The 20621-nt window shown below is 45.2% G+C and overlaps 1 protein-coding gene across 1 annotated transcript in view; it reads right to left on the bottom strand.

Annotated features, from left to right (window-relative positions):
* The window catches only part of THSD4 (thrombospondin type 1 domain containing 4), a 574978-nt gene that overhangs the window by 437902 nt on the left and 116455 nt on the right, over window positions 1-20621 (bottom strand). The window contains exon 7 of the mRNA XM_034994843.1: window positions 7695-7797. Within this exon, the coding sequence (XP_034850734.1) occupies window positions 7695-7797 (103 nt within the window). The remainder of the gene's footprint in view (window positions 1-7694; window positions 7798-20621) is intronic.

The following is a 20621-nucleotide window of genomic DNA, read 5'->3' as shown; positions in this document are numbered from 1 at the left end:
CCTGGTCAACTTGAATCATGCTAGCAGAATGTCCAGGAGCAAGGGGGATCCACACAGGTACAGGTCACACATACCTAAAGGGGTCTATCTATAGAAATCTTTAGAAATGTAAACACCACAAGAAAAATGGAAGAGTGATACCCGTATGTTATATTCCAATTCCAATAATCCCTCAAAGGTATTAAGAAGCCCTGTGAGCCTATGGATGAAATGAGAGTTGACAAGCCAGGTGGGTACCCTGACTTGTCATGAGTTTCTGTTATGTACCTTGGTTGGGACCATTCAGGATCCACCCTCCATTCTTGTGGTTCAGCATCCGGATTTCCTTTTCGGGAATTAATCCCCACCCCCACTGTGTATAGTCTTGGTGGGAATGTCAATCAGGGGACCCACCCCCTCACCCCTCAGGCCAAGAAGGAAGAATGTGGCTTACACCAAGCTAACTGAGCTCTTACTTGTTGCCAGGGTTTTGAATCTTGGATGGAGAAACCTGTTGGAACTTATCCAATGCAGCAGTAGCACACAAAGAAGACCATCAGTTCTGTCCACCTGGACCCCCAGAGTTTCCTCAATTTCTGTCTTTCACCAAGCCTGGTTCTGCACACTTCCTGTTGATTCTCTGACCTCCTGGATAAGCTTCCAATAAAACCCTTTTGTTTTGACTTAGCCAAAATCAGTGTCTGTTGCTTGCAAAAAAAAAAAAAAAAAGAATATTAACTAATACAGATGTCTAACTTCTGGACCTATCTGAGGATTTCCGGGCCCAACAAAGTCCTATGATTCTAGATGTTTCTAAAAATGATCCTATGCATCTGAGTCTATTCTCCGTAAAATTCTCTTGTTCCTCCATGGTCAGGAAGAAAGGGTAAGAAAAATAAAATGAGAGAGCGACCAGAGAGAGAAAGGAACATCACTTCATTCTAGAAAGTTCCATCATGTCCCTTTCCAGCTGACCCCTCCTCACTCCCATAGGCAAACACTGTTCTGATTTCTATCGCCCCTGCCTAATTTTTCCTGTTCTAGAACATCATGTAAATGTAATCAGACAGAATGTACTCTTTATTTTGGTCAACTTCATGTTTCTGAGATTCATCCAGGTTTTTATACATATCAGTAGGGTGTTCTTTTTTTCCTGCTGAGTAATACTCCATTGTATGAACATACTTCAGTTTGTTTACTCAGTGTCCCGTTGATAGATATTTGGGTTGTTTCCAGCTTTGGGCCTATTAGGAAAACAGCAGCTATGAACATTCTTAAATAAATCTTTTTTATGGACATATGACTGCTTTCATTTCTCTTGAATAAATGAATTTTTATTAAATGCTGAAGAAGCTTTCTTAGTATAATACTTTGCAGAGAAACAATAATATACTTTCTGCAGGGGAAAAAGAAAATGCCTATTTTTCTTTTAGAACAGGATAGGTTCATACATACCATTCTATTAACCCCAACTCCCTCTCCAACAGCTTCATTCTTTCCATCTGCACACACCCATGTTTCTCAACCATTCTAAACAAACCTTTCTCTCTCCCCTGAAACTAGCAAACACTCTCAATATGACTTTTTCATGGCAATTCTTTTTTTTAAATTCCCGGTCGTGTTCTCAACAGCCCACCCTGGTTTTATTTTCTCACTTCTCATTCTCTCTTTGACCTCTTGCTGTGTTCGGCTGTGTTAACCAGCATTCATTCTCTGTCTCTTTCTCTCTCTCCTTTCTTGCTTTTTAAGAAAAGCTAAACTTTAATTACTCAGTTAATTTTTACCATGAAAACAGGTACCCCAAAACTGGTCTTAAATGCTCACAACTGTACAAATCCTTCTCTTGGCTTCCACACACATTGACAGGAGAGATTCCATAGCCAGACTCTGGGGTTTGAACCTGGCTCTATCCCCTGCTAGCTGGGCGACCCAGGGCAAGTTATTTAACCCCTCTGTACCTCTGCTTCTTCTGTAAAATGAGGCTGACAATAGGACCCACCTCACAGGGTTATTGTGAGCATTAAATGAGCTAGCACTTACAACTGTGCCTGGCATGCAGTAAGTGCTCAATAAAGACAAGCAGTTTCTACTATCTCATTTGATCCTCATTGTGGTGTATATAATAAGAGAACTTTATAAAGCATGGTAGACTTCATTAATACAAGGGATGAAACCATAGCATTATGATGCCTTCCCTTAACAACCCTCTTTAATGGTTGAGCCTCTTTCCCCTGCTTCTTTAATGTGGACATACTGCAAAGCTGCCTCCTTGACGTCATTGTCCTTATGATTCTATACTCTCTTGAAGGTCTCATCCATTGCGGTGGCTTTAATTATCACACCAAGTCCAATGACTTCAAATATAGGTCAACAATCATTCCATTTCAGTATCTCATCCCCAACTTTCTGCTCGGCATCTTGCTACCATTCATTCAAACTCAACATGTATAAAACCGAAATCATTGTTTTTGTTTTCACAAAGAGGTTGCCCTCGGGATTTCTCTTTGTCCTCAATGATATACTCATACACCAAATATACACTAGTCTTGCCAGTTACTCCTAGCCGTGTATAAGAGAGCCCGAGAGTGAATCTTGTTAGGGTATCACTGGAACACTCTTCTTGTTTCCCTAAGGCCTATCCTGTCCTCATGGAAAGGTTCATAATGACTACAGACTCTGCAGGAGGGGTGGGCTATGGAGGTGAGCATGCCAGGTACCTGGGAATGAAGCTGCTTGATTAAAACATGAGCATCCTCATCCCGGGTCCAGCAGGACTTGGTCCCAAGCCTTCCCGCCTCATGTCCCACAGTTTTGATAACACTGTGAGTGTTTTTAGCTGGCAGCCCTTGTCCCATGCCTGAACGTGATGTCCGTGCCAGGGCAGCCTCCGGGGCTAGCGGAGGAAGCAAGAGCACAGCTGGGCACCTGGGTGGCACCGTTCCATCTCTGTGCCTCTGAGCTTTACTCAAGGGGAAGAACTTGAGCTCAATGGCTCGGGGCCCTGTGCCCATGAGAGGCTGTGTGGCACCTTTAATTTCCCTGGAGCAAAATCTAGTCTTGCAAGCAGCCTGATCAAAGTCCCCTGGATGTCTAAAGAAGGCACTCGAGGGATTTTGTCGCAGCTTCCTGCCTGTGCTAGTCATGAGGGCAGGTTGCGGATATTTCATTTCTCCTCCTCTGAGCACATGGCAGGATGGCACCTCCCTGCTGCCCTTGAAGTTCAGTGTGACAGGAAACTTGCTTTGGCCAATGAGATGGGAGCAGAAACAACAGGGATGGCTTCTGGCGGAAGCTTTAAGAATCCATGGTGATTCACTTCTCCCCTGTCCCCACCTCCATGGGAGCATAAGGTGATAGGCAACCTCTGTTAGCCTGGGGCTCCGAATGAGCAGAACACATACTCCGTTACACAGGTAGCACAAGCAAGAGACAACCTTGGCTTCGTGAAGTCATTGGGACTGGGGGGTTCTTTGTTACTGCCGCATAATCTAGGCAATACTAAGGGATAGCGCAGCCTGCTCATATGACCGGTCAGCAACCTCCAACTTCTAACTCCGCCCCACCTCTGGCTTTTAGATTTCCCCTCTGTTGAGTTCAGCCCTCAGGGCCACAAAATAGACTTAAGCTACCCACACACCAAGCTGTCTCCTGATTTATGGATGAAGACTGATACCTACGGGTAGCCCACAGGGACCCAGCAAAAGCCTGGCCTCTAATGCTACCCAGGCCCAGTGGCCTAGGCATGAAAACAGGTACCATGTTCCCCACTGTCAGCACCTACACCAGAGTCTTCCTATTAATGCGGCCCATGCCAGCTAGGCCAGCAGCATAATTTATTGTCCAAAATGGTCTTGAGAGTGAAAGGGGACTGGGCGACAGGCATAAACCTTTGCTGTCTGGGGCACACAGAAATGTGTGGACACCCTAATTCCGACGCCATCATCTCTACAGTCTTAGGTCTAGGGGGTATGAGAAAAATGCCTAGAGGCATTATCTCAGGAGAGAAAGCCATATCCAGGAAATGTGATTAAAGGCCGAAGATGAGGCATGTGGTAAAATGAATGTGTTTATCAGAGTGTACTCTGCTTTTACTATTCTCTGTGGCATTGGACTGAGTGGGTACAGCTGTTTCTCTAAGCAGGGGCATGCGAATAGCACTAGGTGTCCAAACAAAACCAAGAGCCCAATGCAAAATCCAGCCGGGAAGCCTGAACACCCTACAGAAGCATGAAGAGCGTCTTCCTCCCGCAGGTCAGCCTGGGAGTCATTTAAGAGGAAGAAGGACAAAATCAAGAAAACAATCTTAGCAGCAGAAAGAACCATGGAAACAAAGTCAAAGTAAATACAATATCAGGGACCATGGGCTCCTCCTCTCCTGGGCACCTGAGACATATTAATGTCGATAAATATTTTCAAAGAATGCTGAATCTTCTAGACCGAGTAACACATCGTAGACAGTAGTTGATTTCTCTAAACTGCTGCTATTTTGCATTTTCCTTTACTTTGTAAAATACCACAATTCTAGTTGGTTCTCAAAATCTTATGGCTTATGATCAAGAAGTATATAACGATTTTTGAAGAATCTGTTTTTCTGTGTCCCAATCCCCACTTTCCACTGGGTTTCTGTCATTCACAACCAAGACTTCTAGTTAATATATCTACCAAGGAATAGTGCCATATAATGTGAATTCAAATAGTTCCCCATAATCTGGGTGGGGAAGAGAGGGTGCGGTATATAGAAAAAAGATCAGCCATGAGCTGATAACTGTTGAAACTAAGTGGTAAGTATAAGGACCTTATTATTATACTATCGACCTATTCTCTCTCTGTCTACATACGTTAAAGCAAGTATTAAAAAAAAATCTCACAGGCCTCACACTTCAAGTCCAGCACAAATCAAGGCAAACCAAAGAACAGAAGAGGCAGAATCAAACATAAACCAGACAATAGTAGATGTGCAGAGAGCATAGCTGTTAATACATGAAAACTTTAGCACAAGAGTTCTTTGCAATACACAGGGCTTTGGACACGAGACCCGAATCTATGAGGGCCTGACAGGAGCAGGGGGCCTTGGACAGACATGGATGGTGGATGACCAGCCCAAACTATGCAGACAAGGTCCAGCCATACGCTTCAACTCCAGGCAAAACAATGGAGTATTCATCGCTGGAAGAATTCGCCCTTCCTCCCAGGTAATCCCAATAAAGCAGCTATTATCCACCCCAATAAATATGCAAGGGTGTGGCTCAGACAAAGGCCTGGGTTACTTCTCCAAATGTTCACTGAGAACCACCATTGTTCTGACACAACAATGTATCTCACAGTTTATAAACGCAGCCACGATTCTGTCTCTTAATTTAGGCTAGAGCCACCACCGCTTATGGGGTCCTGCCTTCTCCTGGGATTAGAGGTTCTTGACCCCAGCTACCCATTAGAATCACTTGGGATCTTTAGAAAAATCCTGTTGCCCAGGCTGCCTCCTAGACCATGAAATCACAATCTCTGGGAGCGGGGCCCAGACGTCAGTATTTCCAGAAGGTTCCTTGATGATTCTAACGAGCAGCTAGGGCTGAGAACCACAGACTCAGGTAGACCTGGATCTGTCAAATGCTCACTTACTGTAGATTCGTGCCTCACTTCTCTGGGCAACCCCTGCTACTGCTCAGACCACCCCCACTTTCTGATCTACTCACGTGGGCAGACCTCAGTCAATCCAGAACCTAGTTCTTTCCTCTTTCTACGAGTTTCCTAAGGCTGCATGACAAAATACCACAAAGTTGGCGGCTTAAAACAACAGAAATATACACTCCGAAATTTAGTTCTAGAGGCTAGAAGTCCAAAAGCAAGATGTTGGCAGGCCATGTGCTATGCCAGGATCCTTTCTTGCCTCTTCTAACTTCTAGTGGTTGCTGGCAATCCTTGGTGTTACTTGGTTCGTGGACACAGTACTCCAATCTCTCCCTTCATTGTCACTTGGCGCTCTCCCTGGAAGTCTGTGTCCTTTCTTCTTATAAGATCATCAGTCCTACTCGATTAAGAGCCACCCTACTCTGGTAGGACCTCAACACCTTCCATCTGCAGTAACCCTGTCTCTAGATAGGGACACCTTCTGAGGTTCCAGGAAGCACAAGGTTTCAATCCGGGACACTCTTACTCACCCATATAAAGCAAATCTTAGATTTTATCTTCATCAGAATGCATATAAGATCTAGCTAACTGGGAGCACAATGCCTTTTAAAACATGTTTTTATTTTGGAATCATTTTAGACTTCTAGAATGGTTGCAAAGATAGTACACAGAGTTCCTGTATGCTCTTCACCCAGCTTCCCCTAATGTTAACATCCTATAAAACCATGGTACACTTATAAAAACTAAGACAGTCACACAAGGACAATACTGTTGATGTAACTATATACTTCAAGCATCTTTCACCAGGTATCCCACCCATGCCCTTTTCCTGTTCTGGGATCCAAATCAGGATTTGGATTTAACACAATGCTTTTTAGGATGAAAAGGGCCACAGCCAAGCTCTGATTCATGGCATCAAAACTTCACTTTAGGCATCCCTCCTGAGCTTGCCCTCTAGCCTCCCAGCCAGCCTCACATTTGTGTCCAACTGACTATGTTTCATCTCTTCTTCCTTCCTGTTTGGATCTGGTAACCCCAATTTTTTAGTCAAGTTAGTTCTTAACAGTTTTGAGGTCATGGGACCACTTTGAGAATCTGCGAGAAGCTACAGATTCTCCTCTGAAGAAAATATACAGACAAAAACCATCTTGCATCCAATTTCAGAGCAGCAATCAATGCCTCCCTCTTCCTCCAGGGTCCCCACTGAGACCCGACTTCCCACAGTTTGGCTTCCCCAGGCATGGGTTTTGTGATGAAATCACTATGAAGCCCTCTCCCAGGACATATTCTCCAGCTCCTAGACGTGACCACAGTACTTTGCACTCTGGGTTTTGGCCAATACCGGGGTCCCAGCCACTGCCTTGGGCCGACAGTGGACACTGAGAGTGGCTGGACTCTCCACTTCTGGCCAACTTGGCCACCAGTATTTAATGCCCCAAGTTTTGGTTGACCCTTCCCCTCTTTGGAGACCACTTTCTCTGGGATGGAAGGAATCTCCCGGAATTCAATACTTCTCTGTTCAAAAGGCATGTCATCACTTTGGTTTCAACTAAGAAAAGTGACTCTGGGATCCAGAGCAGTATTACCAAGTTCTTTCAAAATCAGACCTGCTGCGATTTTGAAATGGCAGGAACCTTGATACCAATGCCTACCTATGGCATTTCAGCTTTGGAAACAGCATGTGAGGCCCGGCCCCCTACACACACACACACACACACACACACAACTGGCAACTTTACAACCCTACATGTCCTCTGAAGCCACCACACAAGGCTGGAGCAGGAACCAAGGAAAAGGGAAACTGTCCCCACTCAATCCTCACAACCTTGGTTTGAACGTCTCGCTCCCCCCAGTTCCTCAAATGCTGTTCTGTCCCCCTCACCCGGTGATCCTCAGATGCTGCTCTTTTCTATCAATGCCTCTGAGCTAGACTACCTGCAGGCTCTCCTGCGTCCTGGGGCCATACTTTGCTCCCTATTGCCGCTTGAATCAGGATCACACCAATTCCTCCAGCATCAGGCAGAAGGGAACAGGGTTGGGGAACAGACAAGAATAATTCCTCTGGACAGGGCTGGGTCTAGTCTTACCTTCTGCAAATGGTTCCCATTCATAGAAGCGGCCCATGAACGGCTTGTTGTTGTAGGATGCGCACTGGACCTCCCGGATGCTTCTACTGCTTTCTGGACACACCTAATAAAACAGATATTAAATATGCAGTTAGTGTCTGCATCTTTTCATAGCTCTAGTCCCGTCCCAGAAGACCTCTCCAACTTTAAATGCCAATCCTTCTCCACCAAAAGCAGTGTTTCTGAAACTGTGCGGATCACCTGCATCAAAAATTTAAAATGCAGATCTCAAGGCTTCATTCCAAGTTTACTAAATCAGAATCTTTGGAAGGACACTAAAATTTTAACAAGCTCCCCAGGTTAAGTTTTTGCACCATAATTTGAAAACCACTAACCGAAACCTTCTGCTCCTGACAAATTGGTCTGCTCGCCTCCCCCACAAAGGCCATCCATTTCCATCTGTTTGACTTTGTTCGTGCCATTCCCAGACATGGGGTAATATTCACAGCAAACATGTACAGAATCCTTACCATGCGCAGGTGATGCTTTAAACATATTACACTTACTAATCCTCATATTACACTTTAATCCTCACAGTGACCAATGAGGCCACTCTGATAGTTTTGCAGATTTTTCACAGATGAGCAAACTGAGGCACAGAAGAACCCACACAGCCAGTGAGGGCAGAGGCTGGAGTTAGGGCTAAGTGGTCTGGTGGCCACCAGGCTGCATTTCAGTGTCCTTCCCATCTTGTCTAAATTCTCTCCACCATCTAATGCCACAGCTCCCAGCCTTTAGCATGCAAAAGAATCACCCAGAGATCTCACGGGAAATGCAAAGTCCTGGGTCCCTCCCCCAAGGATGGTCAGTAAGTCTGGGATGAGGTCCAGGAATCTATATTTTATCAAATTATCCAGGTAATTCTGATATACTAAATGACTCAAAGAAAATATCCAGCTCCCTGTGGTTTATCTCTTTCTTACTTATAAATGTGACATGAAATAAATATGAAATATAATAATAAGATCAGAATCTCTAATTCAAATCATGGATAAAGCATGATCTAACTTTTTAAAACCTAAGTATACTCTTATTTAAGTGTGGGGTATGTGTGTGTGTGTGTTTTAATAATCAGAGGAAAAGGAATCTGGCCCCTTAAATATTAAAAACCCTGTGTATAAGAAGTCTCTGGAATAAACTGCTAATAAGGTAGCTCAAAGTCCTAAAGAATTTATAAAGAAATCTATGGTATATATCAGAAACACCAGGTCTTTTGAAGAGGAAGGAACGAAGGGAGGAATAAAACCAGGTGGAAGGAAAAGCATCTCTTGTGTGATAAAGGACATTCAGGCGAGGCTGCTGGTACAAACTCCTGGGTGGTCATAACCCTGCTGCAGCCTGAACCAAAGCATATGGAGCAGGAAGCTATGGGAAGCAGAATGTGGTAGAAACTGGTGGGGAAAAAAGGCCCAGTGGACGGACAGGGTGGGCTGAGCTCTGACAATCAGTGAGAAGCCAACAGGCCGGGGAAGGCTGTCTCCTTGGGCACTGGAAGCCAGGCTGCTGGTGGCCCCCAAGCCAGAACCGTGTAGGCGTCCAGCAACACCAGCTGTCTCCATAAAGGACTTGGCACTGAGATGTTTTTGACAACCCTTAGGCCAGAACCAGAGCTTGACGAGGATATGATCAGTTGGGTGACTTGAGAGGAAGAACCACTAAGTGATTTGTTAAAAATACAGATTTTCTTGGGTGCCGGGGTGGCTCAGTTGGTTAAGCATCTTACTCTTCATTTCAGGTCAAGGTCATGATCTCAGGGTCGTGAGATCGAGCCCCACATCGGGCTCTGTGCTGAGTGCGGAGTCTGCTTGACATTCTCTCCTTCTCCCTCTGCTCCTTCCCCAGCTCATGTTCTCTATCTTTCTCTCAAATAAATAAATAAATAAGATCTTTTAAAAATACAGATTCCAGGCCTCACTCCAGTGGGAAGGGAGGGAAAGGGCCCACGAATATATGCTTGAGGCACTGCCTCGCTGATTCTGGCCCAGCCAGCCTGGCACCGGACCACAGCAGCAATGAAAGGCCACCCCCAAGCCTCAGTCTTACTCTGGTTAGTTAACAGGCAATCACAGTGTTGGAGCAGTGACAATCAGACCCAACCCTTCACTTTATCGATGAAGACACTGAGGCCTGGAGAAGAGGCACAGCTGGCTAGAGGTCACTGTGACAGAGGGACAGAGCCCAGAGCCTGACCACCCACTCTGGCCCTAATCAGAAACGAGAGATGAGCTACTGGGTTGCATTTTTTTCATAATGGAAACAGACCAGAACAAGTGGGCAAATGTCCTGTTCCTCAAATAACCACACCTATGGAAAGCCAAGCTGCTCGGCAGTGAGGCTCCAGCCAGAAGCCACCCTGAATTAGTCTGGTGGCAGTTATCAGCATTGGAAGCTACAGACCACAAAAACCCAGCCAGGCTGCTTAACCCCTTTCTCTTCCATTAGCAAAATATGCCAAGAGGCTAGACCATGAACCAATGCATCTGTAGAATCATTCCGAATTGCTCAGTACTTGATGATATAAATGTATATTTCATGACATGGAAAGTAGTCCACAACCCATTAAGTGAAAAAAAGTGTTAAGTGATTGTGTGTGTGTGTGTGTGTATGCACACACATAGAGAAAGAAAGGTTAAAAGCATTACCTCTGGAAGGTGGGTTATAGATTTTTTCTTTTCACAAAGAAAAGAAAGCTTTTGGTGTATTACACTAATTTTTCTGCAATAAATATGTAATATTTGTGTAATAAAAATGGATCATTACTGAGCCCTTTCAAACACTTTGGCCCTTTGCCAACTTTACATGTGCTTGTAGTTTATAATCGTATGGTATATCTTAATGCCCCACTAATGCTCCTACTCCATCCACATGCATCTGCCAAGCCAACCAGTCACATGTGAGGGATCATTCAGGGCCCCCTGCCCCAGGTCACCAATAAGTTCTTTATATCTGAGCCTGGCCCAGTTACCTCCTGAGGAAGGGGGGGCTTCATGTGGCATCGGACCCACAGTGGGGGGTCAGGTGCTGAGGCAGCAAATCCACCTCCAGTTGCCCAAAGGCAGCTGAGCCCAGCAGGTTGCCTGTGGTATCCAGCCCGTGGTGAGCACAAGAAGATGCTGCAGGAGATGACCAGGAGCCCTGGCCAGGCCCTGTGTGCTCCCCAGCAAGGACTCACAGGATGCCACGTGAGCTGCCAGTTAGCATGTAGGAGAGGATCCAGGCCAGACATATTCGAGGCTCAGAGGATCCAGATGTGGACGTGGGTCCTGAGATAAAATTATAGTAAAGGTGATGAAGGCAGAAGCCTGGCTGATGACGGTATTAAGAACAGCTCACTTTTACTGAACAGTTACTAAATGCCAGGCACTCCACCACATGATCCTATGTATCTTAGCTCATGTAATCCTCACCACAACTATCATACCCATTTTATAGATGAGGAAGCCAAGGCAGCAGAAAGCTAAATGAGTTGCCAAAAGCCATGGGCTGATAAATGATGAAGTCAGGATTTGAACCCAGACACTTTGAATCCAGAACCACCATACATGGTGCCCCTCGAGACTGTGTGGACAGCAAAGTGAATCTGTCACGGGTCCTCAGACAAGGGGGCCTTAACTCCTTGCCCGAGAAGTCCTAGCGGCCAAGGTCAGATTACAGCTTCAGCTGTAAAGATCAGGCAGTTGTGGATTGAGGATTGAAAACCAAGCAGGCCAGGGAAATTCTGCTTCATGCCTTGTGTGGGTTACATCTGTTTGTACTTGTCATACTATTATCAATATATGATCTCCTCTCATTTTAACAGACTTTCTGAAGTTAAAACTTCCAGGTTACAGATCATTTTACATTTGTTACATTTTAAGTGAGCTGTTTCCTGATGCCATAGACTGAGTCACCCTCACCTTATCAGTAACTGTCTCTAGTTTACACTGTGAGTTGGCTTTGGGCAGATTTCCTGCAGACACTAATCCTTTCCATGGACACAGATTCTTGTAATCTTCAGGCCAGAAAAGTGGGACAGGGAAAAAGCTGTGCAGATAGAGATCAGGCTCACGCAGGAGGGGCTCTCAAAGAGCGGAGCTTCACTGCCATGTGATGCCTCTGGGAAACCTCCCTTCAAATGACTTCCTTCCACCCAAAAGAGGGAAGAATGTTTCCACTGGTCTCATGGGAAAAGGAATAAAGATGGACTTTGATATAATGAGCTGCATCCTTATAAAGCACTTCAGAGCCTATCCGAAGTTCCATCTAGACAATTGCCTAGGGTTGCTATGAGTTACAAAGAGTATTATGGAAACTTGGGCTACGTTCCTAGAGACCCCAGTTAATCTGAGATGACAAGCACCTGCACCTAACTTCATTGCTCAAGAAGCCACTCTTGGTGATCGCATACTTACCTCTTGATAATTAATTACTTTCAGTTCCTCAGTCGACCGAAGGGTGTCATCCCCAGTGAAGTTGGCACCAAGAAATAGGACCTTGAAGTCTGCATGGGTCAGACACGCATTGTTTTTTTGTTTGTTTGTTTTTATTTTGTTATTCTTATGTTAATCCCCATACATTACATCATTAGTTTTAGATGTAGTGTTCCATGATTCATTGTTTGTGCATAACACCCAGTGCTCCATGCAGAACGTGCCCTCCTCAATACCCACCACCAGGCCAACCCATCCTCCCACCCCCCTCCCCTCTAGAACCCTCAGTTCGTCTCTCAGAGTCCATCGTCTCTCATGGTTCGTCCACCCCTCCGATTTCCCCTGCTTCATTCTTCCCCTTCCGCTATCTTCTTCTTCTTTTTTTTTTTTCCTTAACATATATTGCATTATTTGTTTCAGAGGTACAGATCTGAGATTCAACAGTCTTGCACAATTCACAGCGCTTACCAGAGCACATACCCTCCCCAGTGTCTATCACCGAGTCACCCCATCCCTCCCACCCCACCCTCCACTCCAGCAACCCTCAGTTTGTTTCCTGCAATTAAGAATTCCTCATATCAGTGAGATCATATGATACATGTCTTTCTCTGTTTGACTTATTTCGCTCAACATAATACCCTCCAGTTCCATCCACGTCATTGCAAATGGCAAGATCTCATTCCTTTTGATGGCTGCATAATATTCCATTGTATATATATATATACCACATCTTCTTTATCCATTCATCTGTCGATGGACATCTTGGCTCTTTCCACAGTTTGGCTATTGTGGACATTGCTGCTATACACATCGGGGTGCACGTATGCTTTCAGATCCCTACTTTTGTATCTTTGGGGTAAATACCCAGTAGTGCAATTGCTGGATCATAGGGTAGCTCTATTTTCAACTTTTTGAGGAACCTCCATACTGTTTTCCAGAGTGGCTGCACCAGCTTGCATTCCCACCAACAGTGTAGGAGGGTTCCCCTTTCTCCGCATCCCCGCCAACATCTGTCGTTTCCTGACTTGTTAATTTTAGCCATTCTGACTGGTGTGAGGTGGTATTTCATTGAGGTTTTGATTTGGATTTCCCGGATGCCGAGCGATATTGAGCACTTTTTCATGCAGACACGCATTGTTTTTATCCTTTGCATTGCTCTGGATTCAATCAGAAGACCAGTGACCAGCCAACAACATATGATGTATTTAACATCCCTGCACTGCCAGGGAAAAGTGGCTGGGTGGCCACTTCACTTCTCTAAACCCAAATTACTGCATGTCAGTAGCAAGCCCCGCAGCACTCCCATCCCGCAGGGATTTTTTGTGAAGACTGACTTAGTAATACATTAAGATTTCTAGTTCATAGGGGCACCTGGGTGGCTCAGTCGTTAAGCGTCTGCCTTTGGCTCGGGTCATGGTCCCAGGGTCCTGGGATCAAGCCCCGCATCGAGCTCCCTGCTCGGCGGGGAGCCTGCTTCTCCCTCTCCCACTCCCCCTGCTTGTGTTCCCTCTCTCGCTGTGTCTCTCTCTGTCAAATAAATAAATAAAATCTTTAAAAAAAAAAAAAAGATTTCTAGTTCATAATAATGCTCAGTAAATGTTAGCTGAGCTGGAATCTAAGCGGACATCAAAGATGACTCCAGCAGTTCCAGAAACTTCAAGTGCCCTGACAGGTAGGTGTTTTGAGCAAACATTCCCCTTTCTCTTCCCCAGCTGGAAAAAGGAGTTTGGGTTTCCAGCTGCAGGATAATACAACCACGGATTGAAACTGCTTAAAAATTATCCAGCACATTTCTCAAATATGTTTCATATCTGCTTTCTCAAGTCACTTGGAACAAATTCAACCTTGCAAAAACTCTTGCCACCTGCTACCACTCCTAGTGTTCTCTGGACAGTCAGTAAATTGGTTTGTCTAAAAGAGTTGGGTCAAGATTTTGGATTTAAAACAAAAAACAAAACAGAAAGACCTCTCCAAAATCCTGAGGTTTTCATAGTTCTCAAACACCTCTTTTTCCCCCATCCAAGTTCACAATGTTCTTCTAGAGAAAGTGTTTCTCTCTCATTCAATACATTCATCAAAGACCCAATGGATGTTAAGATGACTAAGCCTATCTGTTCACCCAGGAAAACCGCATATTTTTAAGTAGTCTGGATAAACATTCATACAAATCTATGCCTATCCCAGGGGTGCTGTTCATTCCTCCCTCCTTAGATTTATTTATCTCTATGCCTGTAAGAGGACCTAAACAAGAACATCTTTCTTCTAACTAATCAGAAAGCACACGGCCAAATGTAAACTTTTTAAAACATTTAAGACTTCTACTCCCCCCTAGTCGCTACTTTAGGGATCACATTAGTAAGAGTGGCCTCCTGACCCTCTGCCATCTGCTAGGACAGTGGGAGAAATTTCTTCAAAGGCAAATACTCACTGGGCCCCTACCACTATGCGTCAGGTATTGTGACAATGGAAGATACAGAGTAGAACCCCTCATAATAGACTCTTGTAGGGGGGCGCTTGGGTGGCTAAGTTTGTTAAGTGACTGCCTTTAGCTCAGGTCATGATCCCAAGGTCCTGGGATCGAGCCCCGCATCAGGCTTCCTGCTCGGTGGGGAGTCTCCCTCTCCCTCTCCCCATGCTTGTGTTCCCTCTCTCACTCTCTCTCTCTGTCCATTAAATAAATTTAAAAAAAATCTTTAAAAAATAGTCTCTTGCAGGGATTTTACAGGGCATAGGGAGAAAAATATATCAGCCAAAACATGTAATGCAATGAGAAGAATTTGGCAAACCGGGCACTAAATTTCTAATCTTGCAAAACAAGGAGTTAACGGATCCTCCCTAATGTTGATAAATCAAGAAAATAAAAATTGTTAACATACTACATGTAATCAAAAATATAACAGAAAATAGAAACGTAGCTAACAGGGATAAGCGCTGTGGGAGGAAAGGGGGTCATTTCTTCATCTTTTGGAGTGAGGAGCTAACAGAGAAAATTTGAAGTTGATGTATCAAGAAGCACAAGTATTAGTAAACTATTAGAGTTAATGGAGAGAATGACTCTAGGAACTAAAAATCAAAAATGACTGATTGCAATTACATCGAGGGAGAGGGACTGGGATATAGCTCTCTCTGCCACTGTGATATTTCTTACTATTTGCACTACTTTTTATAATTATTAGAAGTGACGAATGAAAACAACTCACATATGTGTGTGTGTGTGACTCATACATGTATCTTTCAAATATATGAAACATGTAAATATTGTACATACAAAGAAATATCTCTACTATTTATACTTGCATATATTCACATACATATTTCATATATATTTATGAAAGGTCCCTGATGGGGTAAGAAAAAGTCAATAAGAGAACTTTCTATGGGAAATTCCAAGTGGTCTGAGGAGATGGAAAGCAGAAATTGATGCAAAAAAGCACTGACACCAGCCCATATTTCCCAGATGAGGAGGTTGGTGATAAACTCATAAGAGAAACTTCCGTTGAGACCACGGTTAGATGGCCTGTCCACCCCGTAATCGGCCCCACAGTTCCTGATAAGTTTCACCCCTTACGGAATTGTTCTGAATTCTGGACCTGGCCCATCTGTTTGCTAAGTTCCTCCTTAAAGTACAGTCAGGGGGCTGTCATATGCTCTGCTGTTCAACAGAAGACTAGAGATGGGGTAGAAACAGAACCTGCCTCAAGAGAGCTTAGCTATATCTGAGATTTGTCCAACATCTTCCCTTCATTTTCACTTACTTGGAGACAGAAACAACTCCACACGGACAAATCCATTGTCTGAGGCCAGTCCCACTGCAGGGAAATTTACTGGAGAGGCACTGATAGCAGAACTCATCACATTGGTGTTTGCTAAAATCTGCTTTTAGCCCCAGGGGTTTTTCCCCATAACGTTAAGTGCACTCTGTCTAAACTCAGGATCACGTCTCCTTTGGCAGTGAAGCCCTTTAAAGCCGTAACCCCATCCCCACCCTGCGCCAGCTGACTCACTCCAGCCGCCTTTCACCAGAAGGAGCCAGAGTGTCAGTGTCCCGAGGGAGAAAGCCTGAATTGAGTGCTTAAGAGAAGAAGGTGGGGAGAGAGACACCTTGGCCTCCGCAACAAACGGCATAAAGTGTCTTGGTTGTTAATGTATTTAGCAAATAATAATACAAACCCCCAGAAACAGCTAGTAGAAGGATTTTAACTGCATCCCCTCAGGCACCAGAGGGACCGTGATTTGGTTTTCTCCTTCCCCCGTGGCACCCTTATCAAGACTCCAGTTCTTTTGCTTCCAAATCTTGGCCTTCCGCGAACTTCCACAGAGAAGAAACCTATTTACTTGATTCCTTGAGCACTCATTCTTTTTAGCCACAGCTGAGAAAATGCAGGGCTGCGGATAAACCACGGAGACCTCCCCATGCTGCCCTTTCGTTCCTGAGGACGTACTTGCAGGGGAAGCCTCCGCTCACAGGAAAAACATCTGGTTCCACCGAGAGGTCCCCGGAGAGCCCCCTTCATGCTCTTCAGCCCTTCTGGGAGCCCCTGTCACTCCCCCTCCCTAGAAAACCTTCCTGTACTTCTCCAGGAGGCCAAGCCGGGCCTAGTACGATTTCAAAGAGCCTCCCAGCACGTGCAGTGCTGCCTACGCTCCATACTTGTCATGATCTATTTATGAGTCTCTGCCACTGGGCTGTGAGCCACTGAGAGCCAGGACTTGCCTTAACTCAGTGTCCCTGACCCACAGCCTCACGCCTGACCCCACCGCCAATGTCAATGCTGTGTTTATGGACTCCAAGTAAGAACCCACACTAGCGAGTGGCCTGGCGTGTTGTACCAATAGAGGTCGAAGATCGGTATCTGCTCTAAAAGACCGAAACCGTCTCTATTTATACTGGGGCGTGTCACCTTAACTTCTTCACATACAATGTAAGCAAGAAAAAAAAAGAAAAACAGAACTAAAAAAACCCTTCCTTGGGGCGACTGGGTGGCTCAATCGGTTAAGCATCTTCCTTCAGCTCAGGTCATGATCCCAGGGTCCGGGGATTGAGCCCTGCATTGGGCTCCCTGCTCAGTAGGGAGCCTGCTTCTCCCTCTCCATCAGCCTCTCCCCCAGCACATGCTCTCTCTCACTCTCAAATAAATAAATAAAATCTTAAAAAAAAAAACAAAAAACCTTCCTTATCTTTAAAGTCTACATGCAGAGATCATTAGGACTGCATTTATTATTTATTTTCTAGTATTTCATAAAGGACATCTTAATAGGAGTCAAACAATCCTAAAGACACACTAGATGTTTAAAATTCCCAGATGACATCACAAGGTAGGGCTTCACATTAAACATGCACATTTGAGGTTGTTAGCATTCACTGGCAGGAACTTATCTGTAGTTTCACTTTCTCATCATTTTACACCTGACCCAAGGGTGATTGCATGGAAGCTATATTACACTTGACATGTTGGGGCTCTTGGCAATTGTATTTTGTTTTGTTTTGTTTAGATTTTATTTATTTGACAGAGAGAGTGAGAGAGAGAGCACAAGCAGGGGGAGCAGGAGAGGGAGAAGCAGGCTCCCCAAGGAGCAAGGAACCCTATGCCGAGCTCAATCCCAGGACTCTGGGATCATGACCTGAACTGAAGGCAGATGCTTAACCGACTGAGCCACCCAGGCACCCCAGCAATCGTGTTTTATTGCTGGGCGAAGGGAAAGGACTCTGAACCCCAGGTAATCCAGAGGACAAAAGGGGACTCTGCGCTAGTCTGACCCCCTCAACCACAGTTTCGTGACTGAGCACTTGGAAAGTGACATGGCAAAGCTCTGCTCCGCTCCAAGCTCCGGAGAGGCACGAGAGCCACGTTTACTTCTCCAGGTCAAACCACCGTATTTCCTAACGTATCAGCTCCTAGTGGGCACGATCAACCCTGTGGAACAGGTGTTGTTATTATCCCCAATTCCCAGATGGTCCCAGGGAGTTGAGCGCTTTGCCCAAGGAAACTGGGGCTTGTGTCCAGCACAGCCTGCTCCCGAGCCCACTATTTCAGACGCCCTGCAGCCTAACCCCAATTAAACCAGCTGATTAGATCGCTTTCTCACTCTGCACTGTGTTTCTAAGTTTCTCACACATCTACCTCATGTATAGAAGTCAAGCAAGGCCCATGTGAAATCTCTGTACTTTGAAATGTTAAAGAACAAAATGCCCACTAAAATTGTGATTATTTAAAGTGGATAGGAGGAGGCCAGAGGTTAAGAAAGAAGGGCCCTATGACCTGGCAGGTGTCTCGGCGCCTTGAGGCTCTGGCACAATCCTGCCTCCCTGTCTTTGACTAAGCTGTTTCTTTTGCCCCCAAATGCCCTTTTCTCTCTTTCAGCCACCCCTAGAAGCTCAGCTCAACTATTCCCTCTTCAGTGGAGTCTTCCCCAACCCAGTGGCCTCTTGCTCTGTGCTCCCAGAGTTCCTCCCTGTCCCCAAGTGCTCCAGCACCAAGGGCAATGACATCCAGGCCGCTGCACTGGGCACCTTCTCTGCCCCTGGACCCCAAGCGTGTTAAGGGAGGGACTGTGAGCAGTGATGAGATACTGTTTCCAGATCTGGAAGCCTGCCAAACCATTTCCCCTAGTTCACGCCACCCCTCATATGCATCACATACATCTCACAACTGAGACCTCTACTGTGGGGGTAGTCTTAGCAAGTGGGGTATTCCATTGAGAACTTGGGTGGGATCTACTGGGCACTTAGTTTAAGGGATGGAGTTCTGAAATCAGGGGATGTTTCCAACATGCCCTGGCCTAACTTCCCTTCTTTCTCTTCTCCCAGATAGGAACTGGGAGAAATCTCTGAATGCACATATTCCTTTTTAATCTTTGGAGAGGACATAAGTGATAACCTGTATTCCCTGGGAGACTAGTACGATTTTTCACAATACTGCCCTTCACCTCTTTCCTCTTGGAGTAGGAAGATTTATACAATTTGGAGATTCATGTTATCTCTTCATGTTGCCCACTGGTAGGGGAGGGTACATAAATGTCCACATGAGGTCATCCATGCTAAGGTGCCAGAGCACATGGGTCCACACAGGAAGTGTGCAAGTAAGACTCCACACAGCAGGACTGAAACAGCTCTCTTCAAAAAGGCCTGCTTGCAAGATTGGTCCTTGGCTGGCATCTGGGAACTTGGATTTCAGAAGAGTTTCCATCACTCCCTGAGTGATAAGAGTGACTCACTTTGCCCAAACTATTTGTATTAGCAATATAGTTTACGCTCAACACCTGCTTTCCTTCTAGGAGTCTGGAATTCTGGTATGTGGCAGGCAGAGGGTGCCTATGTGACCAGCCCCCAGTAAAAACCTTGGGCACCGAGTCTCTAATGAGCTTCCCTTGTAGACAGCACTTCACACGCGTTGTCACAACTCATTGGTTGGGGGAATTAAGCAAATCCTGTGTGACTCCACTGGGAGAGAACTCTGGAAGTGTGTGCCTGGCTTCCTCTAGACTTTGTCCCACGTGCCTCTCTCTTTGCTGACTTTGCTCTGTATCCTTTTATTGCAATAAATCATAGCTGTGAGTCCTCCCAGCAAATCATCAAACCTAGGAGAGGTCTTAGGGAGCCCTAACACAGGCAGTCTTAAGGTGTTCATGGGGGATAGGGGATGACCCAAGAGCCAAGAAGCCATGGGCTTATAAAAAGAAGACAGGCAGTCATGGAACCTCTAAAGAATGGCATCTCTCAATAAGGGTAAGTAGGATGGGACTTGGGATAATGGGGTGCACTGGGGAGGACACTGTGTGAAATGTTACAGCCAAGAAAACGGAACTAAAGCTATATAATCCTTTGTCGACATTGACGTCTCTGTCCTGGGTTAGAGGTGTTACTTTGCCAGATGCCAAATGATGGCAGACATCATAAATTCACAAGCATTTTCTAAGGTTCCTTGCAATTCCATGTCCTTAGTAGTGGAGTCATCCCAGCACCCAGACAAGCTACAACGTGCACATGGAGAGAGGTGGCCCTGCTGTCAGCAGCACAGGCCTAGCAAAATGTGCGTGCTTGCAAAATGTAGGTGAAGTGACAGAAATACTAAGTAGATATCAGGTCCACATATGTGCCAAATGCTCTCTCTCTTTTTCTTTCTCTTTATGATTTATGTAGTCTTCAAAATTAAGAAACATACTAGTCAGTGAGAGACTGTGTTCTACATTACAGATGAATTAATTTCATTTATTTTTTGAAGATTTTAGTTTTACTTCTTTTTAAGAGAGAAAGAGAGAGAGTGGGGGAGAGGCAGACTCCACGCCCACCTCGGAGGCTGTCATGGAGCCATGGGGCTCTATCTCACGACCCTGAGATCATGACCTGAGCTGAAATCAAGAGTCGGATGCTTAACCAACTGAGCCCACCAGGTACCCCTGAATCTTAAGGATCCTTAAAAGGATAGTAATGATATTCAAGAACAAGGACCACGTATGATCATGGACACAAGTATTTCTT

The sequence above is a fragment of the Mirounga leonina genome, unplaced genomic scaffold (genome assembly GCF_011800145.1).
Source record: "Mirounga leonina isolate KUSES-001 unplaced genomic scaffold, KU_Mleo_1.0 Mir_91, whole genome shotgun sequence".
NCBI classification, from domain to species: domain Eukaryota; kingdom Metazoa; phylum Chordata; class Mammalia; order Carnivora; family Phocidae; genus Mirounga; species Mirounga leonina.
The sequence above is the reverse complement of the archived record's forward strand: the minus strand, read 5'-3'. Positions and strand labels throughout refer to the sequence as shown.